Here is a 14917-nt window from a genome sequence, read left to right as displayed (position 1 = left end):
GATGAAAGAGACCACCCACGGAGGGTGAGAAGGGAATTTATGTTTATATATATATATTTGGAACAAATATTTTTGCTTGACATTATTTTATGACTTTAAGTTAAGTTTCAAAAATGTTGATTTTTGGTTGCTATCTCTCCTCATTTCTAGAGGAACAGCTGAGTATGAGGCAGAAAAAAAAGCAAGTTGGCTCCTTTGAACACCATGTGCTATTCTGTGTCTTCTGTCCTGATGTCCAGATAAAATAAGTTAATGGAACGTACAGGATGTAGGGGGCATTTGCAAAGCACCCAATTCAGGAGCAGCATTGATTTCCTTGGCACTGATTGGTTGTAACCCCAAAAGTGGAGACAAGAAAAACTATGGATGCTAGCTTCCAAAGACAACCCAAGTGCTTAACAAAATATCAAGCTGTTTTTTGGCAATAAGTTTATAATTTTTGGTCTCTATAAAATAAGTATTTCAAAAACCTCCTGATTGTTAGTTCACATTGTGCCGTTACCTAGCAACCCTGATTAAATCCAGTGCGTCACCTAGCAACCCAAGTGGAACTCGAGCATGTAATACCCACATAAAAAGTAATACCCAGATATTAACTTGCACATACATACATACATACATACATACATATGGGTAAATAATTACTTGTGCTTTGCTTTCTCCATACATCTTCAGCTAAATTATTTCTGTCTTAAGACTTTGTCTGTGTCCAAAAATGAGACTTGATTACATTTTAATTGTAGGTTAAGAGTCTTAATATTTAAAAACAAGTTTGTGTATGAGGCAGAAATATTTTCAGAAAACATGACGGTATTAAACTACATGTATTGCTGCTATAAAGTTTTTACTTCTTTAGTGAATTACTCTACTTTCCTCAGAGTTATTCTGCTTTTGCCTTCTTGGTAGACTTCCTGCAGCAGAGTAACCTACAGACAAAGATGAAACCCCAGATGGAGGTTCCAGTTATGGCTAATAGAAAGACTGCTACATCCAGGCAGAAGTAGGAATACCAAGGCAGGCTGAAAGCTGTGGACCGCAGGTGGGCAGCTCCTTTATTCCTAATGACGTACTCTATCCAGAAGATGGCTGTGTCCATTGCAGACATTGGTCGGTCACGGTGTAGCTTAGAGAGACGTTGGCTGTTTTTATGGTAAGACGGATTCTCCAGGATGTCCTTTAGAGCCTCCAGGAAATTGTCTTTGGTCAGTGATCGGACTTCCACCACCCTTGCTGCTCCACGAACTTTCAGTCGGAGTAAGTTGTCAAACTGATCAAATAGGAGGGGCAAACCCAGAACAGGAACACCATGGTAGATGGCCTCATACATGCCATTGGTTCCTCCATGGGCTATGAAGACTTTAGTCTTAGGATGTCCCAGGAGATCTTTCTGGGGAAGCCATTTCACCAGCTTGGTGTTTTTTCCCAAAGTTGAAGGTTTTTCACCATCAAAACGCCAAATCACTTTCTGAGGGAGCTCAGCAAAAGCAGCAGCAATGTCTTCTGTGATCCCATGAGGCAGAGCTGACACCAGTGTTCCCAGTGACATGATCACCACCCCGTGTTCTCCAGAGCTCTTCATGAATGCCTCCAGCTCATCAGGCAGAGGTTGGGCCTCCTTGCACTGGAACCCCCCTATGTAGACCATATTGGGCATGGTGGGTCGAGGGAACTCAAAGACAAAATCTGCTCTGAAAAGCCAGATATCAGCTGAGAGCTCCAAAGACACCAAGTCAGTCCCAGGAGGGAAGTATTTCTGGAAGAGATCAGTGTAGGCTGGGTTAATGATGAAGTACTGTTCATAAACACTGTATAGATAATGCAACATATTCTTAATTCTCTCCTGAAAATCCATTTGATCGTGAAGTTCACTTCCAGATATAGGAACATAGGAGACAGGAGAGGGAGCGATAGTTAGATGACCTTCTCCTGTATTGATCCAGCGGACATTATAGACCATTGGCAGTTTTAGGTAACCACCAAGAATCACCCCTACAGGAAGTGCTGGGTCTGTCAATACTAAGTCAAACTTAGTATCCCATAACCTCTTCATTAGCACAACATCCTCCAAAATTTTACCAGCTGACTTTGCCAGAATCATATGACCATCTCCTAAGGCAGATGTGAGCAAGTACTGTTGATAAAACGTGCGTATAAAATTTGGATAGCTTCGTCGATACATGACATCCTGGATCATTGTAATGTAAAAGTCTCTGTCTGCCTCATCCTCCAACATTGGGACATTAATGGAGGTATAAATGGAGGAGTTACTGGGGATGTACCAGCTCTTGGCAGAGCGTAGAACTGTGATTTGATGGCCTCTGGAGTGAAGCTCTTCAAGAATTATTTTCATGTTGATCCAGTGGCTGCCATCAACAGGCACCACCAGGATCTTGCTGCCTCCACAGGAAGTGGATGGGGGTAACAGGAAGCAGATAAGTGCCAGGAATATAGAGGCAGTGGTGGACATTTCCTGAGGGGGAAAAAAGGCACAAAATGAAAAAAAAATTGTTAGCTAACCTTAAAAGTCAAATAGTAGCACATTTGTTCTATAGGTCTATTATATTTTAATGATATGTAGAGGTGGCCACACTTCCACTAATGTGCTAATTGCTGAGCTAATTACTTGTTTTGATTTTAGCTTATTTGCAAACTTTAAAAATGCTTAGTGCACTTCCCCCAATTAAATGTTTCCAGATAATTTCTAAAGTGCTAATTTACTTGAATAAAGTTGTGTTCTATGTTGAAGTTTGACTGTTAAGAATTCAAGTTGTTGGATGTTTTTCTTGCTGTTCTTATTATGTCTTTTTTTTGGGGGGTTGTTTTTTTTTTTCTCATGTCTTTTTTCAGACACTTTGAGTAAGTGACAAGTAAACAACAAATTAACAAATGAGGTAGAAAAATGCTTACATGAACAAACCAAGGGTGTTAATTAAACAAATTTAAAAATTCACTTATATGAATTGTTTTGACAAGCGTTTGTTTGTCTATCTTGTATGTGAGATCAGAACTATCAAATTACAAATATTTTATCGAGATCCCCATAAAGGAGGGAAGTTGCATACAGCCAAAACTGGTAAAACAGCTGTAAACTGAGTAACTTATCTGTTATCTCATTTACTTTCACTTGGAACAAGGCTAGGTTACCTGCCTTTAGTCATATAGGTGCACTGTTGTTACTCTGTAACTCAAATGGATTAGTATGAAGGAAGTGAAAACCTATTTTGTCAATTCTCAGCAGTAAAATCTAAATTTAGGTCAGTTTTTGTTTGAAGACACTTGGTGTATTCGGCCAAGTTTGAATAGAGCAATTAAAAGCATATTAAGATGCACCATGGTATAATTTTAGAGCATGTCAATGAGTACATGTGGTCCTAGTTACCATGACAACAGAAAGAAACCCAAAGGCTTGAAAAAAGTTATCACTTTGTGATTTACATTTTAAAGTTGTAGCTTTGTCCTAACTTAATTAATTCCTAAATTGTTGTCTGGTGGACCGCAAAAAAAGCAAGGTCCGCAAACCTCACTTTGAACAACCTTGATCTATATAATGTATTTCTAGTGAATTTAGTTAATACAAAAATTAACTTTTCAAAATTATCCTAATTTATTAACTAAGACTATATAAACACATATGTGCCTATAATGCACCTCCTTTTCATGGGTCATAAACAGTGTCAAAAACCAGTATGTGTGTGTATTTTTTAAAATATTCTGGTTCCTTCTTACATTTGTGTAATTGTTACATTTTTTAAATTGACAATAAAGAAACACAGCACACATATACATATGCACACCAGTGAATATGGAAAATAGTACATTTTAAAGCATAATTGATCCATAACTGATCAGTACTCAGTTTAGTTTTAGTGCTGTTTGTTTATACATATAAAGGGTTTGTTAATTAACTCACCTGACTGTTGTTGAACCCGATTCCCAGAGTATAATTTGTGCTGCCAGTCCTTGGTGAGCCAGGATAATATTTGATACTTATTTGCAGACAGCAGAGCTTTTGAAAAAAGATGACCTCAGTTTGTAATGCAAAGTCCAGTTTGTAGATTAAAGGTGACGTCATCAGAGTTCATGACATGTTTAACATCAAATATTAGTCATGTGAACATAGCAGTACAATGAATTTATTCACCAATTTCCCTTTGAAATTGGTGAATAAATGTAATTTACATTGTAAATGTAACATTGTTTCATGTTATTTCCCCACTCAGCCTGTTCAGTTTGAATCCATTTGCACACAACTCAGTTTTTACACACCTTGAATGAAACAAAGTCCAGTCTTTGTGTTAAAGGTAAGACACAAACACATATCATGAAAACTGCATTGGTTAGCAACATGATGTACATGAACTTAGCACAAAAAGAACAGTAGGCAAGTTTATTTGTTTAGCACATTTTAGCAACAAGACAGTTCAAAGTGCTTTACAGGATGAAAACAATACATTGCAGTGGGATAACAAAGGTAAATAAAGAAAAATTGGACTGTAGACTAAAATTTGTTTTTCAGTCAACATTAATCAAAGGGAACTCAGAAAATGTAACTTAACCTCCTTTCCCAGATTCTGGGACAATTTTAGTGGTAGAGATGTTCTGAAAAGGAAGAGGGGCCTCAAATCAAGTTCTGCCCCCAGACCCTATCTAATATTTGGCCTGCCCTGCTGCACGGTTATATTTCTGTATTTTTCCAAACCGGTCACTGAATCCAAATCAACTCTTACATCCTTTTTGGTTGCACACAAACAATGCTTCTGGAACACAACAAAAACCTTCCGAATTTCAGGTCGACAGGAGGAAAAGTCCAGGCTGGAAAACGGCCAGAGAGTGAGAGAGACGGGAGTGGCAGGGAAAGAGTGAAGGAGGAAGCAGCAAGGTCATACAGAGGAGGGAAAATAACACAGGCGTTCGTGATTACGGCGTTAGATCAAGTCCCAGCTCAGTCATATCAGCGAGCCGCAGCCTTTCCCTCCCCTCGCTCGCTTGCCCTCTGAGGATTTACACAAACCACAACAAGAGTGGGACAAAGGTGATCAGATCATAAAACGGTGGCTGCTGTAAAGGTTTTACAACATTACGGTTAACTATTAACCCTGAGGAGAAGCTAGCAATAACATATTTCATCATACAGGTTTAGGATGCATAGTTACTGTAATTTTAGGAATTATTAAAGCCATGCTGATTTTTTAAAGAAATGAAACTTATGCAGATATTTCAAGTTACTGTGAAGGAAGCATAGAAAATTGTAATCAGTAAGAGAACTAGTACAACATAAAAGAAAAAAGTAGCCAAGAAATTACTCAACAGTAAAAAAGTATTTCAAGACAACTCAAGTCCTGAGTAATTGATAAAATTATTTAATATTTAAGAATTACATAATCATACCAATACAAATATAAATTTATGTGGAACCAAAATGAAATTGATTCATATAGATAACAAAATTGGGCAAAAGAAACATTTTTCTAGGTCAATATGGAACTTTAATAAAATCTGCAGGTGTGTGTCTGTTGAATTTTTGGTTAAAACATGTTTGTTCTTCATTCACTGAAGTTACAGTGGATAGAGAAGTCAGAACAGTTACTAAATTAAGAGCAGCAATACATAATAAAATCACTCTAGTAAAAGTAAAAAGTACAGCTTAGTAAATGTACTCCTAAAAGTACATTTTTTCCCAAGTAAGTGAATCTGAGTAAATATAACTACTGATTTAAATCAGCTTAAAAAGAACATCCATGAAGAAAATAGTCAGCATGTAGGTGTTATTTACTGTTTGAAAGTTTAAAATGTAACTAGAAATGTCAAAATGTGGTGGAATGTAATCGGTTTTAGTCATGCAGTTCAGTTTTTTAAGCAGATGTTTCAGTGGAGGGTTTTTCCCCCTTACAGCAGGAACTGGTACTGAGCGCCCTCTAGTGGATGGAAATGGGAATAAACATCCAACCCCCCCAACTGCCCCCCCACCAAAAATTAGAGAAAAATAGCAATTTTGTACTCAAGCAAAAGTTTCTACATGTTTTTAAGACTAAAAATAGTCTATTTTCCAGTGCAAAACATTTGAAATAAGACAAAACTAACATAAGTAAATTTTCAGCAAAATATAGCAGCTTGTTTTAAGTCAATGATTCCTTAATATTGATGAAAAAAGTTCTAGTTCCAATAGCATGTTATTTCACTTATAACATGGGAAAATGTCTTATAAGTTAAATAGTCTGCTTCGATAACAATAATCTTTTAGCAAGTTTTTGTGTTTTTCTAGTGTATCCAGAAATTTTACTCAAATAAGAATAGCGATACTTTATAAAAAAAAAAATTAATCAAGTAAAAATAAAAAGCATAGTGTAGTAAAGCTTTGTTGTTTTCAAAAAAGTTACTGAAATAAATGGAACCAGTTATTACAAGTCTTCCACTAAATATATAAACTACTCAGTTTTCACTTTAAGTGGCGTCATTATTTATTCTCTGTAGGAACAAATAGTTTTCAGAAACAGCATAGATAGTTTGTGCATGTGGAATCCAAAGTTTCAGATCAAATCTAGATGACATAAAATAATCCACAAACAGTCAGAGCAGGAAGAAAGCTGACATTTTGCATAAGAAGTAAAAATAGCCGCAGCTCAGAGAAGAAGTGGGAGCTGCTTCTGAAGGCTGCAGCTCTTCCTCCTCTCAACAATGAGTCAGGCTTAAAGGATGAATTTCATCATTAAAAATCAGTTTCATGTTTGGATCGCTACATCCATCCAACACTGGGCTGCAGAAAAGTATGTAAAAAAGATACTCTAAATACAAAATATTTTCATTAAATGTTACAGTCTGATTTCTAAGTGGAGAGAAATAAATATAGATATATTCCCAACAATTAGAACTCTAAAAACGAAAACATTTAATTTACATAAGTGCCTCTAAATATTTCTGGATTTATAAAAATGAACATGAACAAAACAAAAACAAAAATTCTGGTTAATTAAAGATTCATTTGTCTGCATCATTTTTTGATTTATGAAAGTTTCACTCTAATTTCTTTAAAGTGCATCACCATTAACTAAATTTGTACCATTTCTGAACCGAGGTCGAAGGCCACATAAAATCATTCCAAGTGCCACAAATGGCCCACGACCCTCACTTTGGACACCCCTAATCTGACTCTTCTGTTTTTGTTCTGACTTGACTTGAATAAAATCAATTGTGAAAATAAAAGTGTCCAGATTGTTTTTTTTTTTTCTTAGTATTTGAAATTCTTACTTTTGAAACTTCATGTTGTGTTTACCCTGGTTATATTTATCTGATTTTAAAATGGTTTGATTATCTGAAATATGTGGGTCAGAGAAGCAAAAATAAAACAGATTTTTTTATATCACTGCATCTATAAAACAACTATAAAGGACGTGTTTTTTGTTGTTGTTTTTCGTGAGGATATGTTTAAAATCTCATCTTATCCACAGATAAGGCCCAACAAGTTGAAACTAATCTGCTGATTTGTGACGCCGCCCTCTGCTGGAGAGGCGGCGCAACTCCCAAAATAGAAAGTTGATAAAATTCCTTCACATCAACTTTAAGATTAAACCAAGAACAAACTGATAAAACTCTGCACTGCAAAAACTACCTTTTAATTTCATTGAACTGTTTTATTATGATGCATCTCTAATTTTATGAAATGTACAATTTAATAGGTAAACATTGTTAAACTTCCTTCTAATCACCAATTTCTTCTTCTGTAGGAAGTTTTTGTCGTCCAATGAGACATTTTCACACATTAAAGTCTCAACAAAGTACTGGAGACTGAAGCACTTGGACACATTTGTTGCCATGGCGACTACTCAATCAAAGGAAGGCCTGCAAATAAAAACAATCATTACTGTTTTCCTCACGAGGCTCTTTCCATTTTCGCCACACCTTGCACAAAGTTTGACACCGAGCCCAGATATGTGAGCAAAGCTCCCTGGAGACACTCGCCAGCTCAGAGGCTTTTCCTTCCTCTAATTGTTCAGCATCATGAATCGGATCAGTTCAGCTCGCATGTCTCTCTTCACACAGCTGATTCAGACGCCATGCATGAACTGTGACTTGGTTACAGGTGTTTACTGTTAAGTGAAACACACCAGAACTCCCACAAGTCTCTGGCATCATCACTCAAAAAACTAAGTACAGCCTAACATCAGCTTCAGCAGTTGGCAGCATTTGGGGGACCTCAGAAATCTGGATGTAAGATAAGTCCAAAGCTACTGAGATTGATGTCATGTCGGTATGACTCAAGGGAGTCTATAGGGTAGGAGGTAGGGTTAGGGGTTTGTCTATAGGGTTGGAGGTAGGGTTGGGGGGTTGTCTATAGAGTTGGAGGTAATGTTGGGGGGGTTGTCTATAGGGTTGGAGGTATGGTTGAGGGTTTGTCTATAGGGTTGGAGGTAGGGTTGGGGGGTTGTCTATAGGGTTGGAGGTAGGGTTGGGGGGTTGTCTATAGAGTTGGAGGTAATGTTGGGGGGTTTGTCTATAGGGTTGAGTGTTTGTGGGGTTGGAGGTAGGGTTGGGGGGTTGTCTATAGAGTTGGAGGTATGGTTGAGGGTTTGTCACCTTCGGCATTTTAGGGACCTTAGAAACCTGGATGGAAGATATTGAAATGCCAATGTCATGTTGGTATGACTCGGGGAAGTCAGTAGGGTTGGACATAGTATTAGTGTGTGCATAATAAACCTTGATGGAAACATAACTATTTTTTTCCAGTCTTTATTAGGAAATATAAACTGTTTCAGTTGCATATTGAATATTTTTAACTTAAAAGACATAGAATAGGCCTTATATTTCCAGGTATACATGCATATTTGTTCAACCATTACATAAAAATGGTAAACAAAAGAAAATGTGTGGAAGAAATCAGTATTTTCTACAATGAAGAGAAAAAAGTGTGTGGATGGATGGCTGATAGTTAAATATTTCCCTATTTTCCATCCTTTGTTCCTTTTTACTCAATGTTCAATCAGATGTTTCTGGAAACCCTAACCCTCTCTCTTAATCCAATCAAGCGTGGCAACTCTTTGGGTGCCGTCTCTGTGATCACGGCTGTGACGTCAGCTTCTCGAGTTGTTGATGAGGGAGCGGACCATTAGTTCTGATCAGATGGCCGTGCTGACAAACACCACCGGGTTTTGTCTCGTCTTAATCTCTCTGGATATCTGACACCAGGTGCAGGGCCCGCAGAAGCTCGCATACACGCAGTCGCTGCAAACACTTCCCTGGGGAGAACAAAATGTAAAATCCGCCCAGCAGAAAGAGTTTAAAGGAGTTCAAGATGTGAGCTGGAACAGGTTTCAGACTGATCTGAGGTCAGATAAACACTGCCGCCGTCTGGGGAACACTTTGACTCTTTTCTGCAAATAAACAAACTAATAAAGAGGTTGGATGAGTTCAAGGTCACTATAGTTAACTAAAATTAAGAACATAACAAAAACTGAAACTGGGAGAATATTTCCGTCGCCTGGAATAAATAAAAACGGCAAATAATTCATGAGTTTATGAAACTAATTAATTCATACTGAAATTATAGATTTAATATTTGTTGTTTTGTGTTTATTAATCTGTTTATTAGCATTTCGAACTGATGTGAAATAAATTTTTGTGTCTGTTGTGGGCAATTTACGGCATCCCATAATCCACCTGGTGGCGTAGTCCGCAAAATGGCGGGAGAAAAAAACAGTTTGTTTTTCAACAATAATTAAATAAAATGTTTTAATGGTGTCTGTTGGATATTCATTACCCAGCTGATGCCTAATCACAATACTTTGACCTTTATGAAAGAAAAACAAAATATGAAAAAACTAATAAAAACTCAACTGAATCCAAACAATATTTAATAAAAACTAGCAGACACACTCTAAAAACTAATTAAAACTAACTGGATTAGACAAACAAAAAGTCACAGATATCATTATAATGACAAACCTCGATGCCGTATCGGTGGCGGACGGACGCCCGGAGTGCTGTGGCCATGGGCGGGATGAGTCCGAAAGCGTCCAGCAGGGGGAGACAGAGACACTCTCCAGCCTCCTTGGCCGTCTGGCAGGCGAAGCAGGGAAAACACCAGCAGGTGTAACAACCTGCAGAGGAAGGACAGGCGGGTTGATGATGTCAGGGTGAAAGGTCAGGCTGCTGGGTGAACCCAGGAGGTCACAGGTGACTTCAGAGATCAGAGACGAGACGCTTCTGTCCTCACATGAGGACGGGTTGATTATCATCTAAAGATGGACGCCCTGATTCCAGATCAGCCTGGAGGACGCTGAGTCAGCAGATAGTCTAACAACTCAACCATCGGTTTGTTCATCCATCGGTTCATCCGTTCATTAAACCTTCCATCCATCCATCCATCCATCCATCCTGAAGCATTTCATTTGTCCTTTCACTCTTTGCTATTTAGTTTTGGAGGTCTCCTTTTTCTCCGTTTTCTCCTCAGACTTTTGATACTTTCAGTTTGACGTCCCAAATTCAACGTTTGTATTGATGTGGTTAGAAATTAAAAGAGCTCATTATTTGCCCTCTGTCTTCTCGTGGTTTGATCTTTCATTCTGTATCTTTATTACCAATTTTATCAGAAACCAAGTTTTGTCAGAGAAAAGAAACCGATGCGGTAAAATAACTTCTGCTTTCTGCTCAAGTTGACTCTAGAGGACAAAACCTGATTGGCATCATGTGTTACCATTCTGTTTATATTCTGGTTTATGGGTTTTAAGGCTCTAAAATCTTCAGCTTGTTCAACATGCTGAGCTAGAGGTTGTTCTTATTGACTGGTACTCACAGAGCGAGCGGTCCTGGCAGCAGTCACAGATGCCAGAGGACCACTGCTTGGACGCAGAGGTCATGGTGAACGCCCGGGGTTGGGCTGCCTGAACGTCGGCAGACATGTCTGCAGCTCCTGACAAAAGGAAATAAAAAGGAAATAACAGCCCTAAGTTTCTAAATACATTTTACTCAACATGACGCAGACTAACTCAATAAATGGCAGACATACTTTATATTTCTAGAGAACATAATGGAGCTTACTTTTTGTTCTGTTGTCTCTTTAATGTTTCAGATAACCTAACAAATGTTAACATCAGATGAGGTAAAAAGAAAAACATCAGTTTTCAGCAGTTTAATGTTTTTAAAAGAAGCAACCCAAACCAACCTGGCTTTATTCGAAAACATAATTACCCTTTGAGGGTAGTTGGCACAAACAGTTCAACAACTGTTTCCCACAAACCCAACAGTTTGTGGGAAACATTTTCACGGGGGTTGGTTTGGGTCGCTTTTGGATACTCAATACCCAGCATGGCTGCGTTTTTGCATAAAAGAGTTTAAAAAATGCGGTTTGTTTTAGTTTATAGTTTTAAATGTGTTGGGTTGTAACTACTGAAATGTTTCTACAAAGTAAAATACTCTTTATCTAGAGAAAACATGTTGTTGTGGTGTGATCTACTTCTGCTCTCTGAAGGGTTTTTATTACCAAACAAGATGCAGATGTGCCAAGTATTAATCCAAAACACACAGAAATAATCTAAAGCCTAAACCTGATTCAGAAATTTAAGGTTACTCTCTGAGTCTTACCTCACCTGTGGTCCAGAAAGTCTTACACCTGAGAAGCTAGAAAACATGGCAGAGGAAGCCTCTTGACGACTGGTTTGTCCAGCTGGAGAGCGATCATCAAAATGACAGCCCAATGTCAGACAATGAGGCAGTCAAAGTATTTTTAACTGTAATCTCAGAGATCTTGTTCTTTTTAAATAGCCACACCCTTAACCTATTTTACTGTTTTCATTGTTAAACATGTCTGTGTAAAACAATGTCCTCCACCACCATGGCGTCTACAACAGTGATAAAAGCAGGTTATCCGTTACGTCATTGTGTTCTCACATCAGTGCTGATGTTTTGTTTGTAGTTGTTCGAAAAGAAGCACTTTGTATATTTGTGCTGAACAATGCATCAAAAATAATCCCACCTAAAGTAGCTTGATACTGCAAGCTATTGGATAGAAATGTATTACAGCTATTAGTCAACGCTTAAACTGGTCTTTTCCAGCAATTTTGAATATTTCTGACTTTTTAAAATGCTTGCTAAAAATGACAAAAATAGTGCAATAAGTCAGTTTAATGCTTATTTGCAAAAATCTTTTATGAAACAGCCAGTTTAACATGTCAGTCTTTCTGAAAAATATATATTTGTTATAAAACAGAAAGCTACTTTTCAAACTACGTGTTGGGTCTGTTGCAGCTAACGCTGCTGTCATGCTAGCTCTACGCTCTAACACACGTGTCAAACTCAAGGCCCGCGGGCCACATGTGGCCCGCCATGTCATTTTATGTGCCCCCCGACACACACCCCCAGCATTTTATAGGCCGATGATTGACTTAAAATACGTTTTGAACATGAATTGACTACAAACTACATCTCCCATAATGCATTCCGATTGTTACCAGCCAACATTACGGCTTCTCGCCACTAGAGAGCAGCAGAGTCACCTTAAGCTGCTTGTTGATTTTCCCAGCGAATAAAACTGAGACATTGACAAGCTAACATCAAAACGTCCAAGAAAAGAAAAATTAAGAGTAAGAATGTGAATGAAGGTGTGTGTGAGTTGGTGTCAGGGCGGCAGGTCGAGCTAGACTATTTTTGTTATCCTTATCTTGACCGACAACATAAAAACAAACAATCGGTCATGTACTATTTTTATCCGTGAAATTACAATCATATTAACATCGGCTATTTAATCGCCTTTATGCGGTTTAGTTAATATTCACCGTGAATCCAGATCCCATCACAGATTAAGCAGATAAATGCATCTACATTTTCCTCGTAGTGACAAAAACCACCCCAATAACTTTTAATAAATTAAATTGAGCGACTTCACTTAAATTAGCATCACTTCACCCGCTGGGGTCTGAACGCACTTCCTCCTGGTTCCCATCTGCAGAAAAATCTGGGCTAATTCATCAGTCAGTTGGATCCGTCTGATCCAAACAGATCAACTGAACTCAGTGTTTTACCCTGTGCGGTCCGGTGTGAGCTTTTACCAGGATTTTTATTTTTATTTATTTATTTATTTATTTATTTTTTTTTTGCGTGGTTTGGCTTCTCCGATGTTGCGTCCTACAGATCGCTCCTCTCCTGGGTAACGTGAAGCCAGAAGGCTCCAGATAAACTACCGGCTCCTCAAATTGATTAACACGTTACATTCTCTTTAGTTTTCTCTGGTCTGTAATGGAGACTTGAATTTAACGCACCATTTCAACCAAAAGTGAAATGACTTCAATACATTTTTTGATCCCAGGCTTAGTTTATGGACTGAACAGACAGGAACAGTTACAATCATACCATTGATTTATTTTAAAGTGTTGAATTTGTTTTTGAACCATTTTTTATTTTAGTGTTGATTTTATTTTTGAAACCTTATTTATTGTGGTTTTGATTTTATTTTTGAACCATTTTTTAATTGTGAAGTGTTGCTTTTATTTTTGAACCATTTTTTAATTGTGAAGTGTTGCTTTTATTTTTGAACCCTTATTTATTTTGAAGTGTTGATTGTCTGAAAGACCTTAGACACAAAGTGACCAGTACGGGATTTGAACCGATGACCTCAGCATTACCAGCACGGTGCTCTAACCTGCTGAGCTAACTCACCTACCTTACAAACTGTTGAGTTTCCATGGATTTAAGAAGAACTTACATGATCTTACCACAATGAAGATTTGATAAAGGGCTTATATTCCAATGTTTTTCAAAACAACATACATCATATTTTATTTTCCAGAGATATTTTTTATTTTAATGTGTTAATTTTATTTTTGAGCCATCTTTTATTTGTAAGTATTGACTTTATTTTTTAGCCATTTAGCCAAGTCTCTGTAGAACCATTTGTCTCTGCTAATGACATCTTCAATACATTTTTTTGATCCCAGGCTGTTTATGGACTGTAATGTGAAATTAGGCACAAATATAAGTCTGACAGTTTGTTCAAGTTACTGTGCTCTCTGAGAGGATCTGTGGTTTAAGTATTTGACATTGTTCCATGCCCATCGTTGACGTTATTCTCTAACAAAATGTGGATCATCTACCAGGAACACTGCAAAGAGCATGAGTTTCTGTAGTGTAGTGGTTATCACGTTTGCTTTACATGCTAAAGGTCTCTGGTTCGAAACCAGACAGAAACAGATTTTGCATGTTCTATTCATCACAGGTGTTTACTAAAGGTCAACAAGGTTCTGTGCTGTCATGGTCTGTACTCTGAGTGCAAGCCTCAGTTGAAATTTTTGTGCTTGAGCAGTGGACTGCGCATGTTACAGTCTAATTAACTTTTGCATCATCATTTATTTCCTCAAGGTAAACTGGCGGCTCTTCAAATGGATTAACACAACGTTGCCTTCTCTTTAGTTTTCTCTGGTCTGTAATGGAGACTTGAATTTAACTCGCCATTTCAACCAAAGGTTTGTAATGCGCTTCCTAACCAGACGCTCCAAAGCGTCCGGTCCATAACTCTTCAACACGCCGTCAGCTCCCGGTCAGAAAGACGCATTTAGTTCAGAGACCATGACATGATATTCAGAAAGGATTTTTTTAATTAATTGATTTCAGTTACCTCTGAGACTAAATCTCTGCGTAAAGTCTATAATGTCTGCCCATGTGACTTGTTTTTATTAATTGTTTGCTTACTTTTAAACACTGATTTAAATATTGTAATTTTTAAACTGAGCAGTAATTTTACATCCATGGAAACTCAAATGTAATATTTAAAACTTCAATACATAAAATCAGTTATTTAACAATATGAGGTGTTTAATTTATTTTTAACATTGTTTTTTTTATACAGTTATGCTAGGGCTGCCCAAGTCTAGTTTTCCAGAGCTACCATCTGCAGCTTTAGATGGTTCCTTCTCTAACACACCTGGACCATTGA

The 14917-nt window shown here is 37.6% G+C and overlaps 2 protein-coding genes across 5 annotated transcripts in view; both read right to left on the bottom strand.

Moving 5' to 3' along the window:
• The window catches only part of LOC103156670 (UDP-glucuronosyltransferase 2B31-like), a 12128-nt gene extending 8016 nt beyond the window's left edge, over window positions 1-4112 (bottom strand). Inside the window, exons 1-2 of the mRNA XM_016664524.1 lie at window positions 3911-4112; window positions 927-2470 (exon numbers count right to left, since the gene is read on the bottom strand). Of these exons, the coding sequence (XP_016520010.1) occupies window positions 927-2470; window positions 3911-4072 (1706 nt within the window). The 5' untranslated portion in view covers window positions 4073-4112. The remainder of the gene's footprint in view (window positions 1-926; window positions 2471-3910) is intronic.
• A 4596-nt stretch (window positions 4113-8708) lies between these two features.
• Window positions 8709-12208, bottom strand: LOC103156669 (cornifelin homolog A-like). 4 transcript variants are annotated; one of them, XM_007578801.2, is made up of 5 exons: window positions 11580-12208; window positions 11032-11067; window positions 10787-10903; window positions 9937-10091; window positions 8709-9230 (listed from the first exon to the last, which is right to left on the bottom strand). In XM_007578801.2, exons 3-5 carry the CDS (start codon window positions 10890-10892, stop codon window positions 9111-9113), a joined length of 381 nt encoding a protein of 126 aa, XP_007578863.1. In that variant the 5' UTR covers window positions 10893-10903; window positions 11032-11067; window positions 11580-12208; the 3' UTR covers window positions 8709-9110. The 4 variants fall into 4 exon arrangements, with proteins under 4 accessions (XP_007578863.1, XP_016520005.1, XP_007578862.1 ...); XM_016664519.1 differs by having other exon boundaries at window positions 11575-12207; XM_007578800.2 differs by lacking the exon at window positions 11032-11067 and having other exon boundaries at window positions 11580-12206.
• Between the last annotated feature and the right edge of the window lie 2709 nt (window positions 12209-14917).

Source organism: Poecilia formosa, unplaced genomic scaffold, assembly GCF_000485575.1.
Source record: "Poecilia formosa unplaced genomic scaffold, Poecilia_formosa-5.1.2 Scaffold492, whole genome shotgun sequence".
NCBI lineage: Eukaryota > Metazoa > Chordata > Actinopteri > Cyprinodontiformes > Poeciliidae > Poecilia > Poecilia formosa.
Note: the sequence above shows the minus strand (reverse complement) of the source record. Positions and strands in the feature narration are given on the sequence as shown.